The 12,754-nt window shown below is 35.6% G+C and overlaps 1 protein-coding gene across 1 annotated transcript; it reads left to right on the plus strand.

Annotated features, from left to right (window-relative positions):
• The first annotated feature begins 11,197 nt into the window (after positions 1 to 11,197).
• Positions 11,198 to 12,548, plus strand: LOC131647217 (sirohydrochlorin ferrochelatase, chloroplastic-like). Its single transcript, XM_058917129.1, has 5 exons — positions 11,198 to 11,508; positions 11,597 to 11,658; positions 11,741 to 11,851; positions 11,964 to 12,056; positions 12,183 to 12,548. Exons 1-5 carry the CDS (start codon positions 11,310 to 11,312, stop codon positions 12,309 to 12,311), a joined length of 594 nt encoding a protein of 197 aa, XP_058773112.1. The 5' UTR covers positions 11,198 to 11,309; the 3' UTR covers positions 12,312 to 12,548.
• Positions 12,549 to 12,754: the final 206 nt, after the last annotated feature.

The raw sequence follows: 12,754 nt of genomic DNA on the forward strand, positions 1-12,754 counted from the left end.
TTCACATACATCAGATCAGAAGGAAGTACACGTGGCAAGCTACGCTGACTGACAAAAGGAACGTTAAAAGCTATTAAAGGCTACGTCAGTAGACACAGCGTGAACAAGGCTCGAGGTAGTTGACAAAAGCGTATAACATTAAATGCGATGCTGTACGGAACACGCAAAGCATTAAATGCACTCAACGGTCATCTTCTCCAACGCCTATAAATATGAAGTTCTGATGAGAAGCAAGGTTAACGATCCTGAACAAAAACAACTCATATTAACTTGCTGAAACTCTGTTCTACTCAAAGCTCAGAATCTTCATCTTCATCAAAGCTCACTACATTGCTGTTGTAATATTTTAGTGAGATTAAGCTTAAACGTTAAGAGAAATATCACAGTTTGTGATTATAGCTTTTAAGAAGCAATTGTAATACTCTTAGAATTGATTACATTAAGTTGTAAGGAACTAGAGTGATCGTGTGGATCAGAATACTCTAGGAAGTCTTAGAGGTTATCTAAGCAGGTTGTAACTAGAGTGATCGTGTGGATCAGTATACTCTAGAAAGTCTTAGAGGGTATCTAAGCAGTTGTTCCTGGAGTGATCAGTGTGTGATCAGAAGACTCTGGAAGACTTAGTTGCTGACTAAGTGGAGAACCATTGTAATCCGTGCGATTAGTGGATTAAATCCTCAGTTGAGGTAAATCATCTCTGCGGGGGTGGACTGGAGTAGTTTAGTTAACAACGAACCAGGATAAAAATAACTGTGCAATTTATTTTTATCTGTCAAGTTTTTAAAGCTACACTTATTCAAACCCCCCCCCCCCTTTCTAAGTGTTTTTCTATCCTTCAATTGGCATCAGAGCGCCGGTTCTAAGGTGCAAGCACTTAACCGTGTTTAGAAAAGATTCAGGAAGAGAAAAACGCTTCAGTAAAAGATGGCTGATGAAACTGCAAAGTCTACACCTGCATCTACATCTGGCTCTGCTGAGCAACACAACGGTAACAATGGTTATACTAGACCGCCAGTATTTGATGGTGAAAACTTTGAATACTGGAAAGATAAACTGGAAAGTTACTTTCTTGGTCTAGATGGTGATCTATGGGATCTTCTAATGGATGGTTACAAACATCCAGTAAATGCCAGTGGCGTAAAGCTGACAAGGCAAGAAATGAATGATGATCAGAAGAAGCTTTTCAGGAATCATCATAAATGCAGAACTGTTTTGCTGAATGCTATCTCTCATGCTGAGTATGAGAAGATATCTAACAGGGAAACGGCCTATGACATATATGAGTCCTTGAAAATGACTCATGAAGGAAATGCTCAAGTCAAGGAGACTAAAGCTCTCGCCTTAATCCAGAAGTATGAAGCCTTCAAGATGGAGGATGATGAAGACATTGAAAAGATGTTTTCAAGATTTCAAACTCTTACTGCTGGATTGAGAGTTCTTGACAAGGGATACACCAAGGCTGATCACGTAAAGAAGATCATCAGAAGCTTACCCAGAAGATGGGGTCCTATGGTGACTGCATTTAAGATTGCGAAGAATCTAAATGAAGTCTCTTTGGAAGAGCTGATCAGTGCCCTGAGGAGTCATGAAATTGAACTGGATGCAAACGAGCCTCAAAAGAAAGGTAAGTCTATTGCATTAAAATCCAATATTAAGAAATGCACTAACGCTTTTCAGGCTAGAGAAGAAGATCCTGAAGAATCAGAATCTGAAGTAGAAGATGAACTGTCCTTGATCTCCAGAAGGCTAAATCAACTCTGGAAGAACAAGCAAAGGAAGTTCAGAGGCGTCAGAAGTTCAAAGAAATTTGAACGTGGAGAATCTTCTGATGACAGAAGATTTGACAAGAAGAAGGTCATGTGCTATGAATGCAATGAGCCTGGACACTTCAAGAATGAATGTCCAAAACTTCAAAAGGAAAATCCCAAGAAGAAGTTTCATAAGAAGAAAGGTCTTATGGCAACCTGGGATGAGTCAGAAGATGATTCAGACTCTGAAGATGAGCAGGCTAACTGTGCGCTGATGGCGACAGAAGATGACGGATCAGAATCTACATCAGAATCAGATTCTGAAGAGGTATTTTCTGAACTTACTAGAGATGAGTTAGTTTCCGGTCTAACTGAACTTCTGGAATTCAAGTCTCAGATTAGTCTCAAATACAAAAAGCTGAAAAAGCTATTTGAATTTGAAACAAAGAAGCTTGAGTTGGAAAATTCTGAATTAAAAGAAAAACTTTTAAAATTATCCAATAATGTTGGATCTCCTTCTGATTCAGAAAAATCCACTCCTAGTCTAAACCATATTCTGAAAGAATATGATTTAAGCTTCAGGAAGTTCCTATCTAGAAGTATTGGCAGAAGTCAGCTAGCTTCTATGATATATGCTGTGTCTGGAAACAAAAGAGTTGGCATTGGTTTTGAGGGTGAAACCCCATACAAACTTGAACCTGTTGATGAAATGAAATTCACATACAAGCCATTGTATGATCAGTTCAAGTATGGCCACTCCCATGATATTAGGCACACTTCACATGCTCAAAGTTTTCACATAACACACACCAAAAAGCATGTGACACAACCTAGGAAATATCATGAAACTCACATTAAGAATTATCATGTTGTTCCTCCTATTGCTTACAATGTTAAACCCAAGTTCAATCAGAACTTGAGAAAATCTAACAAGAAAGGACCCAAGAAGATGTGGGTACCTAAGGATAAGATTATTCCTATTGCAGATATCCTTGGCTGCAAAAAGGACAAAGCACAACATGTCATGGTACCTGGACTCTGGATACTCACGACACATGACAGGAAGAAGGTCTATGTTCCAAGACCTGGTGCTTAAGTCTGGAGGAGAAGTCAAATTTGGAGGAGATCAGAAGGGCAAGATAATTGGCTCTGGAACTATAAAGTCTGGTAACTCTCCTTCCATTTCTAATGTACTTCTTGTAGAAGGATTAACACATAACCTCTTATCTATCAGTCAATTGAGTGACAATGGTTATGATATAATCTTTAATCAAAAGTCTTGCAAGGCTGTAAATCAGAAGGATGGCTCAATCCTATTTACAGGCAAGAGGAAGAATAACATTTATAAGACAGATCTGCAAGATCTTATGAGTCAGAAGGTGACTTGTCTTATGTCTGTTTCTGAAGAGCAGTGGGTCTGGCACAGAAGACTAGGTCATGCTAGTTTGAGAAAGATTTCTCAGATTAACAAACTAGATCTTGTCAGAGGACTCCCTAATCTGAAATTCAAATCAGATGCTCTTTGTGAAGCATGTCAGAAGGGCAAGTTCTCCAAACCTGCATTCAAGTCCAAGAATGTTGTTTCTACCTCAAGGCCATTAGAACTCTTGCACATTGATCTGTTTGGCCCAGTCAAAACAGCATCTGTCAGAGGGAAGAAATATGGATTAGTCATCGTAGATGATTATAGTCGCTGGACGTGGGTAAAATTCTTGAAACACAAGGATGAGACTCATTCAGTGTTCTTTGATTTCTGCATTCAGATCCAATCTGAAAAAGAGTGTAAAATCATAAAGGTCAGAAGTGATCATGGTGGTGAATTTGAGAACAGATTCTTTGAAGAATTCTTCAAAGAAAATGGTATTGCCCATGATTTCTCTTGTCCTAGAACTCCACAGCAAAATGGAGTTGTAGAACGAAAGAATAGGACTCTGCAAGAAATGGCCAGAACCATGATCAATGAAACCAATATGGCTAAGCATTTCTGGGCAGAAGCAATAAACACTGCATGCTATATTCAGAATAGAATCTCTATCAGACCTATTCTAAATAAGACTCCTTATGAATTGTGGAAGAATAAAAAGCCCAACATTTCATATTTCCATCCTTTTGGATGTGTATGCTTTATTCTGAACACTAAAGATCATCTTGGTAAGTTTGATTCCAAAGCACAAAAATGTTTCCTTCTTGGATATTCTGAACGCTCAAAAGGCTACAGAGTATACAATACTGAAACATTGGTTGTGGAAGAATCAATCAATATCAGGTTTGATGATAAGCTTGGTTCTGAAAAACCAAAGCAGTTTGATAATTTTGCAGATTGTGATATTGATATATCAGAAGTTGTTGAGCCAAGAAGCAACGCATCAGAAGCAGAGCTTCTCAGAAGCAAAGAATCGGAAGATCAAGTATCAGCTTCTCTGGAGAATCTAAACATTTCTGAAGAACCATCTGTCAGAAGATCATCCAGACTCATCTCTGGTCATTCAGAAGATGTCATTCTTGGGAAGAAGGATGATCCAATCAGAACAAGAGCATTCCTTAAGAACAATGCAGACTGTCAATTAGGTCTTGTATCTTTGATCGAGCCAACTTCTGTTGATCATGCTCTAGAAGATCCAGACTGGATAATTGCTATGCAAGAAGAACTGAATCAGTTTACAAGGAATGATGTTTGGGATCTTGTTCCTAGACCAGATGGATTCAATATAATCGGTACAAAATGGGTCTTCAGAAACAAGCTCAGTGAGAAAGGTGAAGTGGTAAGGAACAAAGCCAGACTGGTGGCTCAAGGTTATAGTCAGCAAGAAGGGATTGACTATACAGAAACCTTTGCACCAGTGGCCAGGTTAGAATCTATTCGTCTATTAATTTCATTTGCCACTCAACATAACATCACTCTCTGTCAGATGGATGTTAAGAGTGCCTTCTTAAATGGTTATATAGATGAAGAAGTTTATGTCCATCAACCTCCTGGTTTTGAAGACTCTATGTCTCCTAATCATGTTTTTAAACTAAAGAAATCGTTGTATGGATTGAAACAAGCTCCCAGAGCTTGGTATGAACGCTTAAGTTCTTTCCTTCTGGATAATGGTTTCACTAGAGGAAAAGTGGACACTACTCTCTTTTGTAAAACCTTTAAAAGGGATATTTTAATTTGTCAAATATATGTAGATGATATTATTTTTGGAACATCTAATGCTACACTTGGAAAGGAGTTTGCTGAGTCTATGCAGGCTGAGTTTGAAATGAGCATGATGGGAGAACTCAAGTATTTCCTTGGAATACAAATAAATCAAACATCAGAAGGAACATATGTTCACCAAACCAAGTATGTGAGGGAACTTCTGAAGAAGTTTAATCTTCTAGACTGCAAAGAAGCCAAAACTCGTATGCATCCAACATGCATCCTAGGTAAGGATGAGGTAAGTAAGAAGGTAGATCAGAAGTTATACAGAGGTATGATTGGATCTCTTCTATATTTGACTGCTTCTAGACCTGACATTCTGTTCAGTGTTTGTTTGTGTGCTAGATTCCAATCAGATCCTAGAGAATCTCATTTAACTGCTGTTAAGAGAATTCTAAGGTATCTGAAAGGTACTACTAATGTTGGCTTAGTTTACAGAAAATCTAAAGAATACAACTTAGTAGGATTCTGCGATGCTGACTATGCTGGAGACAGAATTGAAAGAAAGAGTACTTCAGGAAGTTGCCAATTTCTTGGAAGTCATTTGATCTCCTGGTATAGCAAGAAGCAAGCAACTATTGCTCTCTCAACAACAGAAGCAGAATATGTCGCTGCTGCTGGTTGCAGTACACAGATGCTCTGGATGAAGAGTCAGTTAGAAGATTATCAGATATATGAGAGTAACATTCCTATATTCTGTGATAATACTTCTGCTATATGTTTATCTAAGAATCCTATTCTTCATTCAAAGGCTAAACATATTGAGATTAAACATCATTTCATAAGGGACTATGTTCAGAAGGGTGTTATATCTTTAAACTTTGTTGATACAGACCATCAATGGGCTGATATCTTTACAAAACCCCTGGCTGAAGATAGGTTTAAGTTCATTCTGAAGAACATCAGTATGGATTTATGCCCAGAATGAAAAGATGAGAAGTTCTTATGTATGAGTATCTTCTGAAATGAAAGTGATTTTTTTTTATCAGAAGTTCTGATTGAAATCTTTTAGAAATTATGATTCGGTTATTACTAACGTTTCATTGTCTAAGTTGATTCAGAACCTCTTTTAAAGCAAAACAGCTGTAACGTTTTATCTCGGGATGGTAAACCTGTCGTTACTGTTCATGGATAAGCGTGCGTGCAGTTGAAGGGACGCCGACCATAGGTAACTGTGCTAGTCACCTCATTTGTCTTTATTATCTCTCCTCATGTCACGTAACATTAAACGCTATTCATCATTTGTTTCATTTTATTTTCTTTTAAATACTCTTCAAACGTTTCTCCTTCCCTCTTATATTTTCTATATTACACTCTGTCTTTGTTTTTCCTTCTCTATCTCTTTGCATTCCTCATAAAGTTTTTTTTTAAAATCCTAGTTCAAACCTAGCATTCATCTTGAATCCTTTGTGTGGATCTCTTAATCTTGCTCTAAGCCTGTTGAAGATCTATGACTCAAAGGCGGCAGATCTCTGCATATCTCGGGATGGCTCTCCTAATACCTCTCAAGTCAGACCTCTTCTGTGATGTTGTTATCAACTTTCACCCAAAGACAGAAGACTTTCTTGAGTTATGGGAAGAGGTTAAGAATGATATTCTTAACTTCTATGTTAAGGGAAAGCCCCGTTTGCAACAGCAGTTCTCTGTCTGTGAACTGTCCCTCTCTTCCTCTTTGGTCTCTTGAATCTCTCCTACAGTGGAGGTTCTAGTCTGGAAGACAAGAGTCCACAGGGATTCTTGATGGGTTGACACAGAATGTGTCTTGCTAGGGTTTTGTTTTTAATTTTTGTAGTCATTTCCTCTTGGGATGACTTTTTATGTATTTGCTAGGAATGTTTCTCATCTTGTTAAACATAGGAACCTTTTGTAATATCTTTTGATTATCAATGAAAAGTTTCTTTGTTTTTCCATTCCAGTGATTTTTATTTGTCGTTTTATTCATCTGAATCTTTTGATGTATTCTTTTTGATGTTATGACAAAAAGGGGGAGAAAGATAAATGATAAATGATTTGATTAATCTATCAGTTGCTGGGTAAAGCTCCCACACATTTTCTAACAAGAACTGCAAGTTCTATATGGTTTAAGTGTTTTGCAGGTATAAAGAAGTGAAGAGAATCTTCAAAGCAAACACAAGAAGCAAAACCATAAGAAGTGTTATTCTGTAAAAAGAATAAGCTCATGGAAACTGAAGCAAGCTGAGTGCTGTCAAGCTTCAGAAATCAGAAGCAAGAAAGAAGAATGAATCAGAAGCACTGATAATAGAATTTGATCCATATTTGTCTATTTGCTCTGACAAAATTCTATTTGCTCTGACACATTATTTTAGCCTATATGGCTCTGATACATATCATGTGTTCTAATATACATTTTATGTTCTGACTCGTTCATGCTGACTTTTGTCGTTTAGTGTTTGTTCTGTAACATTTCAGGATGTAGAGATGCTCTGATGATGCTCTGGTACATTCAACAATGTTCTGATACAAATCTAGCATGAAGTGATGTTGGTAGAAATTCAAAGCTCTGAAGCTATCCGAGGGAAGCAGAAATCAGAAGCTGTGAATGTTCTAAAGATCCAGAAAACTCAAGTTCTGAAGCTGTCCTAAATGGAAGCAGAAATCAGAAGTTGTGAATGTTCTGAAGATCAAAGAAATTCAAGTTCTGAAGCTGTCCTAGATGGAAGCAGGAATCAGAAGCTGTGAGTGTTCTAGGGATCTAAAGAAATTCTAGTTCTGAAGCTGTCCAATGGAAGCAGAAGTCAGAAGCTACGAATTCTCTGAAGACAGAAGCTTATGTGATCGTCTCTACCGAAATAATCAGGGAAGTCTTTTATTAAAGTTCTTCGAGTATTTATTTCAGGGGGAGATTATTTATCTCAGGGGGAGATTGTTAATCTCAGGGGGAGACATATTCATATGCTTATGCTATAGCTGTGTAATTTGTCTTTTGCCGTCTGCTCTTTCTGATCGCAAATTCATATCATTTATATATGTTTTTGTCATCATCAAAAAGGGGGAGATTGTTAGAACAAGATTTGTTCTGATCAATTATCTTAGTTTTGATGATAACAATAATATGAATTTTGCTTAAGATAATATGGTACTCTAATCCAATGCAATTTCCTTTTCAGGAAATATATAAAGAGTATGCATAACTCAGCGCTCAGAAGCTTTGTCTCAAAGGTTCAGCATGCAACATCAGAACATGGTCTGGCAAGACATCAGAAGATGGTCGAAGCAGAATCAGAACATGGGTCTATGGAAGCATCAGAAGAACATGAGATCAGAAGCACTGAAGTTCTGATGGTATCACGCTCAGAAGCACTTCAAGGTCAGAAGATCAGAAGATGCTATGCACCAAGCTGTTTGACTCTGATGATATTCAAACGTTGTATTCACATACATCAGATCAGAAGGAAGTACACGTGGCAAGCTACGCTGACTGACAAAAGGAACGTTAAAAGCTATTAAAGGCTACGTCAGTAGACACAGCGTGAACAAGGCTCGAGGTAGTTGACAAAAGCGTATAACATTAAATGCGATGTTGTACGGAACACGCAAAGCATTAAATGCACTCAACGGTCATCTTCTCCAACGCCTATAAATATGAAGTTCTGATGAGAAGCAAGGTTAACGATCCTGAACAAAAACAACTCATATTAACTTGCTGAAACTCTGTTCTACTCAAAGCTCAGAATCTTCATCTTCATCAAAGCTCACTACATTGCTGTTGTAATATTTTAGTGAGATTAAGCTTAAACGTTAAGAGAAATATCACAGTTTGTGATTATAGCTTTTAAGAAGCAATTGTAATACTCTTAGAATTGATTACATTAAGTTGTAAGGAACTAGAGTGATCGTGTGGATCAGAATACTCTAGGAAGTCTTAGAGGTTATCTAAGCAGGTTGTAACTAGAGTGATCGTGTGGATCAGTATACTCTAGAAAGTCTTAGAGGGTATCTAAGCAGTTGTTCCTGGAGTGATCAGTGTGTGATCAGAAGACTCTGGAAGACTTAGTTGCTGACTAAGTGGAGAACCATTGTAATCCGTGCGATTAGTGGATTAAATCCTCAGTTGAGGTAAATCATCTCTGCGGGGGTGGACTGGAGTAGTTTAGTTAACAACGAACCAGGATAAAAATAACTATGCAATTTATTTTTATCTGTCAAGTTTTTAAAGCTACACTTATTCAAACCCCCCCCCCCCCCTTTCTAAGTGTTTTTCTATCCTTCACCTTTCAGAGTTTCCTTCAGTCAGAGGCAACTTTTGTGCCTCTAAACTATGTAATCAAACTCGCATGCAAACACGTGTTATTGATGGCATTTACGAATAGAGATGAAAACATGATAGACTGATGGTATATGGACACTAGCTTCTCTAGTCAGCTAACTAGAAACAAGCAATGACTTGTTGATTTTGACTTTAGTAGAAAGACCAAGATCATATGTGTTGATGATAAGTATTTGAATGCTGAAGGAATGGGAAACATCATAGTGAAGTTGTAGAGTGGAAAAGTTTCTCTGATCAAGGATGTATGGGTCAGTTGATGAGTGTGGGTCAGCTGATTGAAAAAGGTTTTTCAGTAACCATGAAGGATAATCTGTTGAAGTTGTATGACCGTTATCAGAAGCTAATTATACAGTCTGAACTAGGAAGAAATAAGACATTCAAGGTGAATGTTGAAACAACAGACACTCAGTGCCTTAGTGCAACAAGTATTGCAAAGGAGAGTGAGTTGTGGCACATATGCGTGAAAGGCAAACAACCAATATTTTCTTTCTCATCAGAATTGCTCCAATAGCAACTCATGCTTTGGGTGTGGTGCATTGTGATGTATGTGGTCCATTTGAAGTACCTTCACTTGGAGAGAATAAGTACTTTGTGTCACTTGTGGATGAATTCACCAGAATGACATGGTTAGTAGTCATAAAGTCTAAACTTGAGGTGTTTGCTAAGTTCAAAAAGTTCAAAGTGAAGACTGAAAATCAAAGTAAAAAAAACATGAAGATCCACAGAACCGATGGTGGATGTGAGTTCAATTCAGGAGAATTCAAGAAGTTCTATGAGGATAATATTAGAGAATTAAAATTTAAAAGAATAAAAAAAAATGAAACCGAATTGGAATTAAACCAATTTTATATTTTCACCCTAGAGATACACTTTAAAACTTATTTCAATAAAAAAAAAGTTAATTTCAAAGTACCTATTAATTTAAATTTCTTAAAATAAGTTTATTTGATTATTGTGTGAATGGTTAAATTAATATCAATTGTGTGATTGGTCATAGATTGATGAAATTTTGGTGTATGAGTTATGTAACCTTGTCATGTTAGAAACTATGGTTTCATACATTAAATGGATGTGTGGCATTTTACGTGGTTCTCTCGTCAACTTCACATTAACTATAGAATTGTTACATCAAGAAACTCAATACTCCACCTTGAGAATGACGGATTGGGTTCCCTACAGTCAGGAAACCACACAATCACACATTTGAAAAATTGATGACCTTTTGATTAAGATCGGATGGTACAAATTTAAGTCTGATATTTAAAATTATAAAATGAAAATATAAATATGTATTTTATTGAACCATCATATCATGATCGGACAATCGATATTAACTTGAATGCGTGAATTTGTGCATTTTGTGACTGGAGGAGATTCATTTTCGAGAAGGACCTATAATAGATAATACAAATAATCAGTAAAATAACTATATTGTTGCTTTTATTTACTACTGTGAGATATTTCTGTCTTACACAGTGACTATTTTTATATAAAATATTAAAATTTAGATTTACTCTTTCCTTCTGCCAGCAATAAAAATTGAATTATGTTTGTGATAGAAGGCATCAAATTCAAAAGTTTTCTCAGATATATATTTTTACAATATTTTTTTGGTTTATCACCACTGATTCGGAGGAGTCAATTATGTCGTGGTTTCAACCTCTTTCCTTGTGTCGAAGACCCTAAAAATAAGCAAATAACTAAATACCAAAAAGAGGAAAAGAAACAGAAATAAAACTATCAAATAAACTAACTTAGTTTAACAATATTTGTTCTCTTAGAATAATTCGCGTTTAAAAAGTAAAATTCTAAATAATTAAGTAGTTCCCGTAAAAAAAAAAATTACATTAAAAAAAAAAACTCATTACATTTTTTATCATAGAAGATGCTCTTATCTATAGATATCTTCTATCATTAACGTCAATTGATAAGAAAAGAAAGGATTCGTAATTAATGTATTTCAACTACTCTATATGCATTTAAGTAGAGGAGCCATTTTCTCTGAGATTTTACAATTTAAAGATAGTTTCATAAAACTTTGTTAATTTGAAGAACGAAAATTGGGTTGAATTGAATTAAAAGAAATATGAAGAATTTGTTGGGTCACACAAAAATAGTTTTGGTGTTTTTATTTTTCTTTATTAGCTTTTCTGCAAGTGAAATTGAAACAAACCAAAGATCAAATTCTCTTATATTTTTATCAAACTCTTATAAGATCGGTCCTAATGACGCTGTGATAATTGTTGATCATGGCTCAAATCGCGAAGAATCGAATATCATGCTTGGTAAGAATAGTTTGATGAAACTATTCATATGAAATTATGAATGTTTTGATTTTGATGTTTAAATTATTGTCTTGTTTTTGAGTTTCAGATGAATTTGTGGAGATGTTTAGACACAAAACTGGATACAAGATTGTTGAGCCTGCTCATATGGTAAGTTTCTTCAATTTGTTGAGTTTGTTTCTTCTTGTTACTATCAAATTATTGTAAGTTAATAATATTTATATTCTTTTAGGAATTAGCAAAACCATCTATCGAAGACGCTTTTCGATCTTGTGTTCAACAAGGTGCGCGTCGTGTTATTATAAGTCTCTTTTTCCTTGGGAGTGGAAAGCATTTTAATGAGGTAAAATGCAGATACAAGTGTCAAACACGGATATGTCTCAGACACTGCGACAGAGTCTGTGTTTAATAGCTTATTGAGAAAATCTAAAATGCTAAAACTTAATCATGTGCAGGATATTCCTTTTTTGAGTGCTGAGGCAGCAAAACAACACCCTGGTGTGTCATACATCATTACTCCACCTCTTGGACTTCATGAGCTACTTGTGGTATATGCATTCTCTTGATAATTTATTTTACTTTTACATTAATTCACCTGTTTTGAGTTGAATAATTCAATCTATTTTGTGTTGTATTTGTCATTTTGAATTTGAAACAATATTTTTGTGTTGCAGGATATTGTGAATGATAGGATCAATTCTTGCTTGAAGCCTATAGGTCAAGATGCAGATGAATGTTCGGTTTGTGATGGGACTGGAAAATGCATTCTCCCTATAGAAGCTGAAAGGAAAAAGAATTTTTAAGAAGAATTACATAATCTGAATTGGATATGTTCAAAATGTTCTTCTATATGAGTTTCTAAATATTGGGAAATTTATAATTTCTCATCGTAAGACTAAAAACTACCTTTTACTTTTATGTTTTTAGTGTTTAAGTTGATATCAATAAAAAAAACTTTGAGAATTCTATTTTAAAGGAGCTTGTCACCTTTTATTATTATTACTTTTTTTTTGTCACTGGTATGTTATTTGAAGTAATTTTTGAACTTATAGATTTATTTGTCATTTTTTCTTTCATTTTTTTTATTTATTATTTAAGGTATAATTAATCTCAAAAGTCTCTTCGTTTAATTTAATATTTAGTTTTGGTCTTTTTAACTAAAAAATGTTACATACTGGTTTCTTAAGAATTGTTTTGCTACACAAAAAGGTTGTTACTATTAAAATTTAAAGTTCTGGGTTGAAGT

The sequence above is a fragment of the Vicia villosa genome, linkage group LG2 (assembly GCF_029867415.1).
Source record: "Vicia villosa cultivar HV-30 ecotype Madison, WI linkage group LG2, Vvil1.0, whole genome shotgun sequence".
Classification (NCBI taxonomy): domain Eukaryota; kingdom Viridiplantae; phylum Streptophyta; class Magnoliopsida; order Fabales; family Fabaceae; genus Vicia; species Vicia villosa.

Coding starts and splice junctions, on each gene's coding strand:
- LOC131647217 (XM_058917129.1), top strand. CDS start 11,310: ATGAAGAATTTGTTGGGTCACACAAAAATAGTTTTGGTGTTTTTATTT. Junction 11,509..11,596: donor AGAATCGAATATCATGCTTG/GTAAGAATAGTT, acceptor TTTGAGTTTCAG/ATGAATTTGTGGAGATGTTT. Junction 11,852..11,963: donor GTGGAAAGCATTTTAATGAG/GTAAAATGCAGA, acceptor AATCATGTGCAG/GATATTCCTTTTTTGAGTGC.